We start from the raw sequence: 17,310 nt of genomic DNA, 5'->3' as shown, positions 1-17,310 counted from the left end.
TCAGGAACGCACCAGAGAGGATAGATCTAGAGACCAGATTTGTTATATTTGTACTCATTACCTTGCTTCCTTTATTAAAAATCTAAAGCATCAGAAATACACAGGTAAATCTTTGTACAACCTTAAAAATTCTTACTTCTAAACAGTTGAGCCATATTGGCCAAGTATCAGCGTTCCAGCACCAAGATCATCGTACTATTAACATATATCCCGTAAACAAAAAAACAAACTCATTTGCAAATACCATAAGCGGAAAGATACTTTCAGAAGGATACTGCCCATAATCTTGGGGAAAAAAACTACTCGGCAGCATTGATTTGAGCACTAGCTCCTTCCATCATCCCGTTGCGAATCTGCTCGCCAATGTCCCTGACGTGACCAGGACCATGTGGTATAAACACAGTGGTGTTCTTTGATGAGTTGCCGAGGTCCTTGATGGTGTCGAAGTATTGGGTGATCATGATGAGGTCCATCACCTCCTTAGCTGAGGTGCCTCCCACCTTGTGAGAAAAGTTCAGTATGTTCTCTCTCAAGCCGTCTGTTATCGCCTGCCTCTGCCTTGCAACACCAACCCCGCCTAGGTACTTGGCTTCAGCATCGGCTTCTGCTTTTTTAACTAGGAGAATTTTCTCTGCTTCCCCTTTGTATACACTGGCAAGCTGAAGCCTTTGAGCTGTAGTAAATTAATTAAACAAAAAATTTCTTAGTTTCACACACTCCTATAGATCTATTTGATTGACAAGCACACGATAAAGTAGCCAAATTTGGGATTTACTCATTGATTTATATACTATAATATCCAGAATAAATCAGACTTAAACCTTGAATTTCAAGAACTTTTGATGCGAAAGTCTAATTTGTGAGAGGTACTAACCTGCATTAATCTCATTCATTGCCTTGCGCACAGAGGGGTCAGGTATAATATCAACCAACAGAATGTGTTCTATGTTGTATCCATATGCTCCCATCACCTGATCCACAGAATATACTTTTTAACTACCATTCTGAAAAGGGGGAACCTTGATACAGAGAGGATTTTTAATTTCAGGCAGATATTAAAATCAAACTGGACACATGTTTCATGCCACGGTGGTGCCCAAAGTAAGAAGAGTATGCTTTAAATGTTGGGTTAGTGAAACCCGATAGCTACTAGAGTCAAGGACTTGTGGGCCTTGACTCCAGTACCAATCAAGCTTCACAAACCCAACATAAAGTGCAACCATCTCAACATATTCAAAAAGAAAAGCTGATATGCGTACATGAAAACGCTAAACATTTGTACGGGGTTTTAAGAACAATTACAACAGAATCCAGTCTCCCTGCAAATAACATACTACTCTTTAGAGAGAAGGCATCGTGTGTGAAATTAATCTAATACGCGGAAGACCTTCCTTCTAAGATGTTGGACTCTTGACACTGGCAAACAAAGAACAGAATCTTCTAGGTGAGTAGACAATGTGTATCAAAACTGAACCTAGCACCATATCTTAAACAGGTTAGCCAATATAAAGTCATCAAACCCACCAGGGAACCAAATCAAACTGAAAACACAAAATAAACAAAAACGAGGTAGTTCTAAATTAGAAGCAGACAAATATGAATAGGAACTAAACTGGCTTGAGGTACCACCCCTAAATTCCTGGGTACAAGGTTTCATTAGGATGCTGGCATAAAGAAGACAAGTTTGCCCCACAATATATCAACAGAAATGAAACGTCCCTGCCATATAATAGTTTAGATCGTTAGATTCATCTGCGAATCTCAGTCCTGGTTGTTGCGTCTTTACTGACAAGTTGTAGAGGGAAGTATATGGTCGCCTGTGGGGCTTAGACTAGTTTTCCTTCCACTTCGTATTTCAGCACAAAAGTTCGTCAACGGCTGACGTTGATATATCTCTGGGTCTTCGAACAACCCATATGTTGTTGATACCAGCTTCTAAAATTACTTGCACAATTCAAGACGAAACTCATAAGCTTAATGTGCAGCGCAGATTGATGAGATCAAGATATGAGCATAAAACTATGCATCTAGCCTTTCAAATTAAAGCAGTGACAAAAGATGAGTGTCTCAGTAACCAATGGGGAAGATTGAACAAATAATCGACATGAGTATTGCAGCTACAACTGTCTGTAGAAATTGAATATTTCATTATAAATAACTTATCATGAAAGAGCAACATTCAAACGTCACAGTGACCAAATAACAGCAACAGTTTACCTTCTCAAGCTCCTCCAAGACAGCTCGAGCAACATCACCTTTTTGCTCAAAGAGCGCATCAAGAGTCATTCTCGGAACATGAGCTCGGACCACTGAATATTAATGGATGCACCATTAGATAGTAGGAAAAGGAAAAGGAAAAAGAAACCAAACTTAAGAAGAGAGGTCTTCCAGACTAATGAAAATTACCATCAAAGACGTAAGCCTGAATCTGTTCCTTGGGATTTTGCAACTCATAAAATGCATCATCAGCGTTTTCTTTAATAACTCGGTATTGAATTGAGCAAAGAAGTTGCACAAAGACATTGTCCTGTAGAAGGAACAATCGCTCACAAGCGTACTTCTCTAATAGATAAAACAAAAAGCGTCATGCCTAAAACAAATGTTTATGGCTTCTTATGCCAATGACATAAGCATGCCTTATTGCTACCAACATGAAACTCTTAGGTACTTTTCCAACTGGATACACAACATAAGTAAACAGCTGATAGTAACAGAAATTGAGCTGAATTCAGGGTCTCTAAGTATCTTGAAGGAAAAAACATATCATCTTCATCATTAACAGAACAAACCCTATCAATGAATTGGACACCACCTCCTGAATGATTAGTCATGCAGTTTCTGCATCGTAAATCGATTTAAGGACACTAACTTCCGATTATTTGCTGATGATGCCCTTAACTACAACGGAATCAAGTTAAGGTTGGACAAAATACAAACTGGAAGTAGAAAGAGATGTACAAACTGCATGGCTAAAAACCATATTCAAGGGGATATAACAATCACAGGAGGAACTACCAGTTGATGGTAAAGATCGTGGAAATTAGATTAATTACCTAAACGCAAGACTTAAACTAAATAAATACAAGTGAAAGATGATGATGGAATTCACGTGGCTTTCTGCTGACTAATTGTAAGGCATTTTCAAGTCCAACAGGCTGTGATGACTTCAGGAAGTAAAAGAATCAACCAAGCGAAACACACACAGACAGAAACTCAGATGCTCTAATCTCCTCCATCAGGGTTTCCCCATCCACAACCAGCAGTATTGTGAAGGATACTGCATCCATTCTTCTTAAAATATACAAGCAAATGCAATGCAAACAAAGAAAAATCCAGACGAGAACAAGATCATGCCAATGAACAGGGTATGTAGCCCCCAGCCTCAAACATAAGATTTCAAAGAACTTCCAGAATGGCCTACATAGAGTGTTGGTCACAGAGGCGGCCAGTAGACAGGTTAAACAATCAGAGATTCATATCATCAATTACCAGACAAATACCACCGGAAAAATCAATCCTAGGCAATAGGAGTCATCTGACCGAGAATATGGCTGATAAACGAACCAAGCTACTCGAGTTTGAGCTCTCTTACATTCGTTAAAAGCTCATTCAAGATCGGTTTGTCACACGAACAAACCAGGCTTGAACATGCTTTTGAAGCTCATTAATCTTTCAAACCAAGCTCAAACAAGCTACTACTTGGCATGTCCGGCTTATCATGCATACAAAAGCCAAGCTCCTCAAGACAGGCTTGATTCAAGATCGTTCGAGACCGGCTTGTCTCGTAATCAAGCTAAGTTTAAACAAGATTCGTAAGCTTGTTAACTTTGGAAACCAAAAGTTTGAACAACTAACTGCTCGGCTCGTTCAGCTCGTTTTTCACCCCCTAACCGAGAACGACGATCACGTCGTTAATAATAACCTAATTCCGGAATTCATTCATCCAACGATTGTTCGAGACAAGGAAGTTAAGTGGAAACGAAATTGAAAAGAACGTCGATCGAGAGAGAGAGAGAGAGAGAGAGAGAGAGAGAGAGAGAGAGAGAGAGAGACCTTGGTTTTGGTCTCGACGCGTACGTCGAGAGAGTTGATCCTGGTGGAGAGAATACCGGCGAGGCATTCGCCGGAGAGAGGGTTGAAGAAGTGGAAACCCGGTTCGGCAAGCTTCTCGAACCGGCCCCACCTCTCCACCACACCGACGCCCGATTGCCCTACGCATCCACAAAACACACAGAATACGTTCCCCATCTCTCTCTCTCTCTCTCTCTCTCTCTCTCTCTCTCTGTGTCTTCCTGAAGAAGAAGAAGAAGAAGAAGAAGAAGGAATTGGTTTGTTTGGAAGGAAGAAAGGACGCACGCGGTGTAGGTTTGAAGGCCACGGAGACAGGCCACCTTCGCGGGTCAACCTCCTTCCAAGGGATCGGTTTTCAAAGGTGTCATTTAGTATTATTTATTTATTTAAATTATTAATCACAACGTTCGTCCCGAAAGAAGAAGTAGAAAAGTATAAAGAACACATTTGAAAAAATTGATGTTAAAAATTAGAAACAAGAAAATACAGGCTTTTGCTTAGATTATTAGGAGACACAAAAATTTGCGAACTTTTTTTCCCAATTTTGGTTTATATGTTCAAATACTTTTTTCCGATTGTTGTCGGCGAGATAAACAATTAATCTAAAAAACTGAATGTAGTAGTAAAATTTAAGGAAAAAAAAAAAATCAGCAGCAGTAAGTATAAACAGACCAAAAAATTTAGGCAAGAGAGAGTCTCAATTTATTTTGAAAGACGTACTACTCAAAAATGGCTGATCAAAAGAAAATGGTGGTTTTGGACCAATAAAAGTCAAAGTGACTTATTAGTTTGTCTTTATTCAGAAAAATTATATTTGTTAATTTTGCGTTAAACTTTTGTAGATTGTTAATTCTTCTCGCTTCTCGGAGGGCGAGAGGAATCAAAAAAATAAAAAATTATGATCAAATTTTGAAATTGTTTGAATAAAAGAAAAAAATAGGGGAAATCCGCATCTCTGGGCTGAGCCCGGCCCAATTTTCAGTTCGGGAAATGAATTAGGTAGACAAAAGCCTAAACATTCTCTGGTCCAACTATACCTTCTTCTTCTTCTTTTTTCTTTTTTTTTTTTTTTCCTTTTTTTCCATAAAAGATGCGGTTTCATTGATACGTTGGATTGTTTGCAATGAGGAAAGAAATTTACGGTTCTTCCTTAATTTATAGGTAGAACATAAATGAGTATATTTTACTAAGATGATGCTATGGTGTCTCCGGTCATTTTGGGGACACCGTAATTTTTGGCATAACTTTACCATTATGAGCATAATTAAAACCCCTTACAAGCATAACATAATCCAAACAAGGCATAATCAAATAATATCCAAAAAACCAACAAAGGCATAACCAAACCTAACCAAGACATAACAAACAAGTTATGCCTTATTATGGTTCTGTTATGCTCATAATGGTTTTGGTTATGCTCATAAAAGATTTTAGTTATGCTCATAGTGGTTTTGTTATGCCAAAAGTTACGGTGTCCCCAAAATGACCGGGGACACCGAAGTCATTCCCTTTTACTAATTCTTTGTTGGTCTAACATAATTTTACTCGATGCATCCATACAAAGAGGTTTCCTCTATGATGTCTTCGAACATAACCTCAAGCGGATAAATCTCATTGGCTATTTTCCAACAAAAATGATACTCACACAACAATCCAAACACAACACCAAACACAACCTCTCACATACATGTGGGCTCCACACACACTATTATCTCGGGTCTATGTCCCCCTGACCGCTCACGTACATTTGGTAAATTCATGGTTGTCTTGCGCAGGCGAGTCCGAGAGGTTGAGAGGAGTTGAACAAAATTCGAAAATAGTTATTGCAAGTCTTAAATGTGTCAACTACAATAATCTAAGTAAATGTTTTTTGGCTCACAGACTATCGAGAAATTCACCCCGATTGATACATGGAGTTTACTAACCGATCTCCGACCACATATACTAGGCAATTGTTGACGTGAGCTAAAAACGGGCTCACCCGGAGAAAGAACTATTGTAGCGTTATTTCGAATGGCTTTTCTGGATGACGAACACTCTATGCTTCAATCATTCCTTACGGAAAGAAAAAGTCGTGTGTCTTGCCGCTAGGCATTTTGAAATCATCATCTGGGAAGCACAGTCTCTCTACTCATAACAATGACTTGCAGAACCCATTCTGGAATGAAAGCTTAAATTTCTGTACTTGCTCCCTATGTTGTTTTCCACCAACCTTAAGCCCAGTTCCTCACGAGAGTTTTCGCTCTCCAAGGTACAGCACTGTAAACATGTGATCAAAGGAGTTGTCTGAAATCACAGTAGGATCCGAGGCACAAACATACAAGGAAAACAGTGGTGATAAGCCTCCAGACAAGACTGCCTGTGTTTGTTTGAAGAAACGAAACAAGTGAATAGCACATCTTGTAGGCCTGTGATCAACAAATTCTCTGGCTTTAGGCATCAAATGAAGGAATTCACGGAGGGTACAACTCGATAAAAAGTCAAAATTGGCCCCCCATTGCTCGAAGATGTCTCTACTGAAACATCTACATTCCTCGCGAACTAACTAGACCTTTTCCAACCCAGCATTCAGAAGGCAATGAAATAACATCTTTAAAGCACCCGGGACTATTCTCCATGACCTAATACTAGAGAATACAAAGATGCGTTAGCAAAATAATGTACCCGTTAAGGAACAAACACGTCGTTTTGAGATTCACAAAGATCTACCATGTTTTTACGGACACGGTAAATTAAGATGATGTTAAGGATTTTGATGGAGGAAAAACCACTGTTCAAACGTCAAATATGTAGTCGGTTCAAACGTCAAATATGTAGTCGGTACAAGTGGTTACAGGTGAAAATCTCCAACAAAGTCCCATGCCTAGGCTACAAGGAACTGAACCACAGGGACATTCACAACAAAGCTTAGTCCTCAGCAAAAGGACATCGAAAATCCAGCAATTTTCGATAGGAGTGCAATCAAGTGATTAACAATAAGTCGTTAGTAGAAATCTTATATCCAGCCTATCCCTACGTTTTTCTGCATAATCTCAGGCAAATTGCCGAAGAATAAGTCATAGAAATCAGGAACAACAAGTGAAGTCAGCCAGATCTTGAATTATTGCTTCCATAGATGGCCTCTTCTCAGGAGATTCATGGGTGCACATCAAAGACACCTTGGCAATCTTTGCAGCTTCAAATTCTGAGAACCGTCCATTGAGGTTCTTGTCAATAAAATCAGGGAGCCTACATGACTCAGCTGCAACTCTTACAGAGCTGGTAATTTTCCTCTTCCCAGACAAGATCTGTAAGATAAGCACACCAAAAGCATAAATGTCGCTTTTCTCAGTGAACCGACCTGTATCGGTGTACTCAGGTGCTAGATATCCCATTGCAGCACAGGCCTTGAGAGCTGAGAAGACAGTGTCGTTTGTCTGAAGTTTGTGCGTGCCGGAATCAGAGAGCAAAGGTTTGAATCTCATGTCAATGAGAACCTTCTCCGCTGATATGTTTTGGTGAACTACAGCAGGTTTGCTGGTTGTGCAACCGTGTAGATACTCTATACCTGCCAACAGAGATGGATGAATCTCAGTGTAAAATATTAAAGAAAAAGAAAACAATAAAATATAAAACAATTGTGAGTTGTACAATGAATCTTGAAGCAGCAATCTATAAATTTCCTTCAAAGTTCTTTTTATTTGGTAAATAAAATTTCCTCCAAAGTTAATTTGAACTACAGGCATAGAGACAAATTTGTGTTAAAAACAAATGTAACAGAATCCGAAGTGTTTGAATCCTGTGTTACATGAGATTCTGAGAACGTGTTTCTTTCTTCTCTACTTTCTCTTTTTTGAGCTGGCTCAAGTAATACACTTTCAAACACTTGGTTTAAGAATGTACTAAACAACTGTAACGATATAGAAACCACATTTGGATACCATCTGATGTGGCTCCTTGCACGGTCCAATTCCAATCACATGTGCTAGGTGGGGTCCCATTTGTGATGTGGTTGGAGCTGTGTGTGCAGATCGGATGGTACCTAAATGTGGTCACTGAACTCTTGGAATTCAAGCTACTAAGCAATGGGAATCAAAATGAAGCAACAAAAAAGGATTACGGGAATGTTGGAAGTGGTATCAATTAGCATTTCAATCAAGTAATAACAAAAAGCCATGCAACGAAGGGATCAGGTTCAACATTGAATAATTAGATCAGCAAAATATAACTGACCTTTGGCAATGCCTTTGATGATAGAAACTCTGGTGTTCCACTCTAGGACCCGGTTATCCCCCTCCTTTAGATCAAGATAACACAGCAAGTTTCCATTCGGTATGAAATCGTAAATGAGAAAACACTCGCCTCGGCCTCTTGAACTGCAAAACCCTCTCAACCTCACTAAATTCTCATGTCCCAATGAGGTCAAAATGTTCAGTCCCTTCAAGAACTCAGCTTCCTCCGACTTGCAACTACTTTTGGTGATGCTCTTGATAGCAACAATGGATCCATCCCTTAAAACCCCTTTGTAGATTGCTGAAAAGTTGCTCCTACCCAACAGATTTTTTCGAGCAAAGTATTGAGTAGCTGACTCTACCTCTTCTAAATTAAACCTAAAGCTTTGCAAAGCCTCTTGGGAGAAACCCCCCAAATTGCGACCATCGGCCAAGGGGTCCCACCCATTTGAGTACTCAAGGCTGATAAGGGGGGATCCATTCTTCCTGTAACCCTCTACAGACTGGTCCGTACTGACACGATTATCAGATATATTGCACGAACTCCCAAGCTTCTGTTTCCGGCGACGATATTGTGAGAAAGTCAGAATGCCCATAGCAGAAAGCGCAATAGTTACCACAATTACTGTAACAACAACAACAGAAGCTTCTGGGGTTTTAGAGGAGTTTGAGCATCGAGTTTGGCTGCAATTCAACTTCACATTTGCTGTTTCCGGGATGTCTCTAGTTGCAAGACCTGGTGAGCCAGCTCCGTAAGGTTCAGGCATGTTTGGAATCACATCACTCAAAGTGCTGCAATCTCTCAACGCCGAATATCCAACCCCGCATAATCCTGGGTTGTTTTTGTATTGAAATCCTTCAGCTAATCTCTTCAGAGCTGCATCAATTTCACAGTGGGGAAAAAAACGGGTTTAAAATTTAATCAACCTTTAAAGTGCTACACATGAAACTGAATTAGGAGTTATAATAAAAACATTTGTACCAGGGGATACATTGCCGGAAAGAGTATTGTTTTGGACATCCAGGACTTCCAGCAAAGGAGCATCAGCTAGCCTTGTGGGAATCGAACCAAAGAGACGATTAAAACTCAAGTCCAGCCTTGTTAACAGTCCCAAATCCCCTAAGCTTGCGGGGATCGCACCAGTAAATTGATTAGATTGCATAGCAAGAACAGTAAGTTTCTTCAAAGATCCCAGCTGTGTGGGTATGCTTCCAGTGAACTGGTTATAACAAAGCTGCAAAACTACAAAGCAAATGCAAAATACCAGTACAGTTTAGTATCAGAAACCAAAAAAAAAAAGAGGTAAACAAAAACAAAACCTACTTAGTTGGCCCGCAGAGACCAAATATGGTTAAAGATAAATAGGAGCTAAGAGCATCTACAATCCTTACCCATTTCCCTACCCAAACCCAAAATTTGGGTAAAAACACTTAAAACTCATCTCCAATGCCATAACCATTTCCCCACCCATTTTGAGATTTACCCTTTTCCTTACCCAAATTTGGGGAGACCCAAACCCATACCCATTTTTCTCAACACTTCTTTTCACTCCTTAATATTTACCAATGTGCCATTTTGATTCAGATTTTGGTAGAAAAGCCTAAAAAACACTAGATTTGGGTAAAAAGATGGGTATAGCATTGGAGAAGACATACCCATGTAGAGCTTTTGACCCAAAATTTCGCCCAAATTTGGGTTGAAAAATGCGCAAGGGTTGGAGATGCTTAGTTCAATCATTAATAGATATATAGGAGCTACATCCACACTTTGCAGTAACCAATATGGACAAAGATGCAGAAGGAAATGATTTTGTGAACTAGATTGAAACTTTTCATGTCTGCTGTTATATTCTTCCATTTTGACCCTCGAAGTAAATCAGGGAGAACCCAAATATGCTTTCTTTTGACAAGTACAATTTATAGATGAAATAATATTTAGAAAAAAATGGAGGGAGCAATCCGTAAATTTGAATGAGCAATCCGTAAGTTTGAATTTGGGTTTCCCCGCGGAAGGAAAATGGTTGAACTCAAAAAGATAGGCAAAAGAGTATGCCATTGGAGACGGATTTTCAGTGTCTTCACCCAGATCGATTTTGTGTTTGGGTAGAAAAATAGGGCAAGGATGGGAGATGCTACTAATACCATAGGAGGAAAAGCTAACAAAAATCAACTCTCTTTGGAAAAACTGGAGTAAAAACATTTCCTTTAACAGAGGAGAAGAAAAGTGTCAAGTTCAGCTAAAAACCGGAACATACACAGACGTTCATACACATGCACACATATATCTATCGGACACAACTCTCGACCACATGAATCGAACGGCTCTGGACACAGTTACGTCCGGAAATGTGGTCCAGAGTTGCGTATGTAGACTTTCTAGGGGGGTGGAGAACATAACTACACGAACCTTGTAAACTAGCCAGGTTTCCGAGTTCAGGAGGTATGTCCCCAGAGAGACTATTGACATTGAGGTAAAGATCAGTGAGCTCAGTCAAAGCCGAAATCTCTCCGGGTATTTCCCCATGCAATGAGTTGTAATGCAGGTACAGACCGGTCAAGTGCTTCAGCCCACCGATCGCCGGCGATAGCTCGCCGGAGAGGCGTTTCCCCTGCAGAGAAAGGGTGACCACCTGTCCCTTGTCGTTACAGGACACGCCTTCGAATGAACCGCCGCACGGGTCGCCTGAGACGGTCCACGAGGAGAGCCTGGCGTTTTGTGGGTCGAGACTCGCCTTCAGTTCCATCAGTGCTGTGAGCTCGGGGTTTCCAGAAACAGAGAGGGGAGGGGAGAGGGAGAAGAGGAGGAGGAGAGAGATAAGAAATGGTGGGGTGCCCATTTGAGAACTGGTTTTGGGTTTTGGGTTTTGGGTTCTGGGTTCTGGGTTCTGTTCTTCTTCTTCTTCTTCTTCTCTTTCTCTCTCGCTCTCTTTCTCTCTCTTTCTTGTCTTTGTTTTGACTTGTAGAACAGAGACCGAGGGTTGGAATCAAGCCGTCTACAAGACTACAAAAGTGATGGTAACCCTTCAGACACTTCTCGCTCGCTCTCTCTCTCTCTCTCTCTCTCTCAAAACGAGAAGATGGTGAGGACTGAGGAGTGCTTCAGTGAAAAAGACAAAGATGATATTCGGCCCTGATTGTCCCACGTAGTCATTTACTTGGGGACCAGTTGACGTGGCGAAATGCAGAGGAAACAGAAAAACCTGAATTGTTGAGATGAAACACTGACCTTCGGATGGGATGAGTGATGGAATGAGCATGAAGGTTCATGCATTCTCAGCTACATCTCAGTACTCCATCAGTCACATTTTTATTATACTCTTCTTCGTGCTAAATTTCGATTAATTATATTTTATAATTTATAATATTTTATGTGATTTTAAAGATATTGTCTTTATAAAATCAATCGATATCTATCAAATAAAATTCATATTGAATATAAAACTCATTACCAATTTAAAGATATAATTAATTTTTTATCCGATTATAATAAAATGAGAGACTATTAGATCTTGTTCAGTTGCACGTAAATGATGGAGAATGATGGAAAAATAAAATTTCTTGCAACTTTATGCGCGTTCAGTTACTAGGAAAGTTGTAGGACTTCCAGTTTCAGCTTTTTCACTCCCACTGAAAATACTTTGCTACAAAACAGATCTTGCCAAAAGGAACGAATTCTTGTTTTTCTGCAAAATTTATTTTTAAGAGAACACATAGAAAAATAAATTTCATTTTTCCTTTACTTTACCTCAACTTTTCTTGACAACTGAATGGGACCTTAAATGGGAAAGGATGGATTATCTTGAATCAGGTGGAAACCAATCAATCATGGTTTGTGTAATCTTTCTTCTTCTATTTTTTTCACAATTGTTCGAGCTAGTTTACGCATACTTTAATTATTTCTCGATATGATTTAGGTATTTGGTCAAAGATAGATCGTCCACACTAAAATTACGTAAAATTTTCATAATCAGTAACTCCAGCATGACATTAATAATCGACTCCTAATCAATTTTGTGGAGGAAAAACACATCAACCAACCGGACTAACTGGTTGCTAAAAAGCAGTGTAATCTGATTGCGTGAGTCTTGGTCGGTCACGCATTTTAAATTGGAGGGATACTGTGCTGCTTCACGTATTAGAATAGGTTTCAAGGCTGCATCAAGTGAAAATCATAAGCAGGGGTCACACCTAGATTTATACCTTAACTCCAAGCCTTAACAAGATTTTGTCCAATCAATCATGGTTTTGCAGTATTATTGCAAATGATCGTAGACACATCAAACGGTCTCAAACTGTTTGACATTAGACTTGGGACCCATTCCATGTTCACTATAAAGTTGATGGTGGTTAGCAAGACCATAATTTTGTGGGTGCATCGATGATGCATAGGTTGGCGCATGAATCAGTGTCATTCTGTGTTCACAATATATAAGGTTGATGGTGGTTAGCAAAACCTAATTCTGTGGGTGCATCGATGGTGCACAGATTGGCGCATGAATTAAGTAATGAGTTATCTGATTGAGTCAACTTTTCACAAGTCTATTGAAGAAAATTATTTTGAAAGTCATAAACAACTTGAATCATTTGTGTGAAACCTGTCCGGTGTGCCGATCTATGTACCAACGATGCAATTTCGTCAGTCCGTTTCACAAAATGTGCATGTGAAAGGATGGGGTACACTAACTTATTATGTGTATCACTCTCATGTAATAGCATCTCTTCCGAGTCCAGATAGAACAAAATGTTTTGGGGGTCCCTAGTGCCTTTCAAATAGTGCCGGTTTTTGGCACATTAGCAGTCTCTGCAAAGTCTTTGATTTTGCAGCAAAGCGGATGGTTGAATAAAAGAAAGACGAAAATATCGGACCCGGGGATCCTGGTGAGTGAGTGCAGAGTGGTCAATCCGGCTGTTCATTTCGGCATGGATGGCTCTAATCGAATATGAGTGCATTCAAATCATATACAAATTTGAATCGTCTATTGTTCGATTAATTTCGAGCCGTCGATTGCCGACATAAATGGGGTTTTTGATAACTGTATGTTGAGCATCATAGCCCAATTCTTTTGTCCTGTTTTCATATTCCTTAAGATCGTATGCAATTGGTTTTAAAATACTACTACTTCCGTCTCAAAATATTTGTCCGGTTCGCAAAACGATGACTCAAAAATAACATTTCTTTCAAGAAAAACTTCAAACTTTTTTCATAAATTAAAAGAACTCATCGATATTTAGTGAATTGTTGAAAAAATTTTAAAATTTTCTTGAAAAAATTGTATTATTTTTACGTTATCGTTTTACGGACCAGACAAACATTATGATATTTCTATCACAGAGTTCAAATTGTTTTGTCAAATTTTAGCATCCCTCAATTCAAAATCCTGTCTCCATCCCTATTTTAGAGCCCATAAAAAAAAAGGTTTCAAGTTTGAGTAAATAGGGGTAAATAGAGTTATAGTATTCAGGGCTCGTTCCAGAAACCTTCTTATTTTGGAGCTTTGTTCTACAAAATTTAAATAAGCAGTTTATTTTCACATTTTTAAACTCAAAAATAATGTAAATGAAAAATAATTTTTCAATTTTTTTCCATCGTATTAAAGATCTCAATGAGATCTATTAAACAAAATCCATAGTGATAGAAAAATTATTTGCGTAAGCACATGATTTTTAAGATTGAAATTACCTTTTTAAAAAATAAGTATTTTTCACCCTTTTATGGAACACATTTTATTATTAGACAATAAATAAGTTTTTATTTCGGTTCTGAAACAGGCCAGTTTGTTGTTGTAATTTAAATTATCAAATCCACCAACAAAAATTCATAACGCATTAGATAGAGCGGTCCATTCCAGACAAGATCCGGTGGTCCTGAGGGCACGGGAATGCAGCAGTTACTAAAAAGAGAGATTTCTCTAACTAAAGACCAAATTGGTTTTTTTTTTTTTTTTTGGGATAATTCGGAAATTCCAAATTGGTTTTTGGGGAACAGTTGTATTGGGGCTTTTTACAGCTAGAAGACTTTTTTTATCTCCCCCCCCCCCTCCTTTCGGGGACTCTCTACAGCAAGAGAAAGCAATTGCCCTTTAAAGTGGGTGGGGTGTCTGAAGACTGACACCACAGCCCTGTCCAGTCAATTCCTGTCCAAATTTTCCCTCAGTTTCCTACACTGGTTTCAAAATTACCCAATTACGAGAGTGCCCCGACTCATATAATGGTAATGGTTGGGACAGGGGGTTCTGCTGTGACCTCGTGAGTCACCCCGAGTTCTAAAATATGATCCAAATTGTTCACTTTGTACACTTTAATGTGTACAACAATCTTGTAGAAAAATAAAATCAATCAGGCATCGGTAACACAATGAACAAATCATGTTTTATTTAGTAATTCAGCGATAAATACAATTTAAAAATTAAACGACGAGATTATTTGATTCGTTGAAAGAGCTATCGTTGCTGAGGCTAGGGTGTGTTCCACTAACTTAAACAAGTACTTATTTTTGAATTAAAATGTGATGTAATGTGAGAGAATGACTTGTCTCGTAAAATTAGAAATAAGTACTTAAAAAAATAAAAATCTTAACGGAATGGAGTCAATTGACTTGATTTTTTTCCAAAATTGTTGCTAGCGTTTAACTCTAGATGTACAGTAAACAGTTCAGATTTGTTTTTAAGCTCGGAACGAAGCCGGAATAGAGCGCGCAGGAAGGCCCCTTGTGACCTTGTCCTTGTGGGTGCGTATTTATGCAATGAGGATATATGGTAAAGGAAAATTGTGGGAAATAAAATTATTTGAAAAACCTATTGAACAAGTGATTTTTATTGTTATTTTGAAGTTATTTTTTCCTTATTAAGAAACGGTATACACTAAATTTTTAAAATTTAAAACAACCACCTTAGATGTTGCCACAGACACCCCTTTATTCATTTATTCCATATTCGCCCCTCCTTTTTAATGTCAATGTTAAGTAATAACTAAATATAAGGTGACTCGACTAGCAGACAATTACTACATCACTTAAAGCTTATAAAAAAAACTCTCAAATATTTCTTTTAATTTACGAACTATAAAACGACCCAACTAATTCTATAAAACAAGGTCCATTAATTTGAGTAATTCAAAACTCAGAGAAATAAAAACAAAACCTTTGCATCGGTCGGTGACATCTTTGTTTTTCTCCTCACAAGTAATTGCACCTTGGGCTTAATCTTCAATCCAAAATCAGAAACATTTTAAAATGTTGTCCACCTTCCCAATACCACATGGATTCAATCAACATTCTAAAATTTATTAATACTCCTTTGTGGATAGCAGTCAAGGCTACAAGAATCTAAAACTCAGATACGTTTAAACCAAAAAGGTTAAAATGGACGCAAGCTATAGGTTGATCCTTCCAATAAAAGAAGAGAATGTGCAATTTTTTTTTATTAAAACTAAAAAAAAAGCATGGATTGCTTTGGTTCCCAAAATAGTACGTTTTTAACCCACAAAATGTCACGCAGGACCCATCTCGAGCTCCACTTTTCCCATGGAGAAAAACAAATGGACTCACAAAAACAAGCTCGATCTATTGCTCCATGTTTCACTAGTTGTTGCTTTTTAGGCATGCACAAGTTTGCATAGATTTTGGTGCCCTAATCCTTTCATAGATAGTAGCATAGTATAGTGACAACGGTGTGAGAACAAAATCTTGGCCGACCTATGACTTGCCAAGTTTGTTTGGAGTGCCAAGACATGTGCTGCATGCCACAGCTGGCAAGTAAATGGGCTTGCAATTGGGTTCGTAAAGTCAGATTCGGTTTGGATGGTCAACTCTAAAGTCCCGTTTTTTAAAAATTTTATTTTTTAAGTATTTATTTTTCATTTTACGAAATAGGTTTCTTACGATACATCACTTTTAATTCAAAAAATAAGTACTTAATTTTTTAAGTAAGTACTTTTTTTAGTTAGTGGAACACACCTTTAATGTGTCGGGGTTCAACACGGATATCGTGTTATACGTAGCCGATATAATATGGACTTTTTTTTCTCTCAAACGGTACGTAGTGAAAATGCATTGAGTCGTAAATGTACTACACTACTGGAGAACCAAGTAAAAACTTCTGTCCTTTATGCTTGGGTTGTTTTCTTAATTATTCTCTGTTCTGTGTGTGTTGTGGTTGCGTGATTTCTAACACCCACCTTCAACTCGGCCCTTTTTTTTTCGGCTCATAGGCATCGTTAGTGATTAGGTCCTGTTCCAGAAACCTTCTTAAAAAATAAGCAGCTTATTTCACATTTTCAAACTCAAAAATAATGTAAATGAAAAATAAATTTTCAATTTTTTTTGCATCGTATAAAAGATCTCGATAAGATCTATCAAACAATATTCATATTACATAATTTTAGATTTCAATAAGCTCATAATTTCTGATCTTGAAATTGTCTTCTTAAAAAATAATGGGCTTTTTTCCGTTCTGAAATCCACTCTATTTAATCTCACAATCTCACTCTTGGAACCCAAACTCAAGAGAACAGACCATAAATGGTCTAAGCCCTGGTCTACCTCAAACTCATATGGGTGGCTCCAAATTATTTATCTTGCACCTAGGAAATTACTCAGTAGAAATTCAAATTAATATGACATCAGTAAGTTTATGATCAACTAGATCTGTCGTAACAAATGAATAATTCTCTATGATATTATATTTTTTAGCTAAAAGTATGATATTCTTAAGATTAGACCATCCTTTTTGTTTTTTATTTTTTTTGGAAAACTATTCTCTTTTAGGGCCTTTTTCAATCCCTCAGCAGAGCACAAGGTATCTACCAACCATGCATTATTGTTCAAATTCCTTTTCAACTCTACTTTAAGACATGCTTTTATAATTAGCTCTTTCTTGCTACAATAGTATTACTAATTTATTTGAGCCGAACCAACATAGAAGCAAAAAAGGATGAAATCGTGGTTAATTTGTTGGCTTTCTTCGTGTCGTAACTTGATTTCTTGTACATCTCTAGTTTTCGGGTAGTTGTCAACATACATATTTATCTG

At 38.2% G+C, this 17,310-nt stretch overlaps 2 protein-coding genes across 2 annotated transcripts; both read right to left on the bottom strand.

The window, feature by feature from the left end:
* Positions 1-38: 38 nt before the first annotated feature.
* On the bottom strand, positions 39-4,473 carry LOC131319122 (hypersensitive-induced response protein 4). The gene is made up of 5 exons (XM_058349251.1): positions 4,054-4,473; positions 2,407-2,527; positions 2,218-2,309; positions 875-971; positions 39-673 (listed from the first exon to the last, which is right to left on the bottom strand). Exons 1-5 carry the CDS (start codon positions 4,246-4,248, stop codon positions 300-302), a joined length of 879 nt encoding a protein of 292 aa, XP_058205234.1. The 5' UTR covers positions 4,249-4,473; the 3' UTR covers positions 39-299.
* A 2,330-nt stretch (positions 4,474-6,803) lies between these two features.
* On the bottom strand, positions 6,804-11,368 carry LOC131319119 (LRR receptor-like serine/threonine-protein kinase RGI5). Its single transcript, XM_058349246.1, has 4 exons — positions 10,690-11,368; positions 9,265-9,525; positions 8,284-9,159; positions 6,804-7,618 (listed from the first exon to the last, which is right to left on the bottom strand). The coding sequence occupies exons 1-4, from the start codon at positions 11,117-11,119 to the stop codon at positions 7,137-7,139; spliced, it is 2,049 nt and encodes a 682-aa protein (XP_058205229.1). The 5' UTR covers positions 11,120-11,368; the 3' UTR covers positions 6,804-7,136.
* Positions 11,369-17,310: the final 5,942 nt, after the last annotated feature.

Source organism: Rhododendron vialii, chromosome 3a, assembly GCF_030253575.1.
Source record: "Rhododendron vialii isolate Sample 1 chromosome 3a, ASM3025357v1".
In the NCBI taxonomy this organism is placed as follows: domain Eukaryota; kingdom Viridiplantae; phylum Streptophyta; class Magnoliopsida; order Ericales; family Ericaceae; genus Rhododendron; species Rhododendron vialii.
This window is presented reverse-complemented; position numbering and strand designations above follow the sequence as displayed.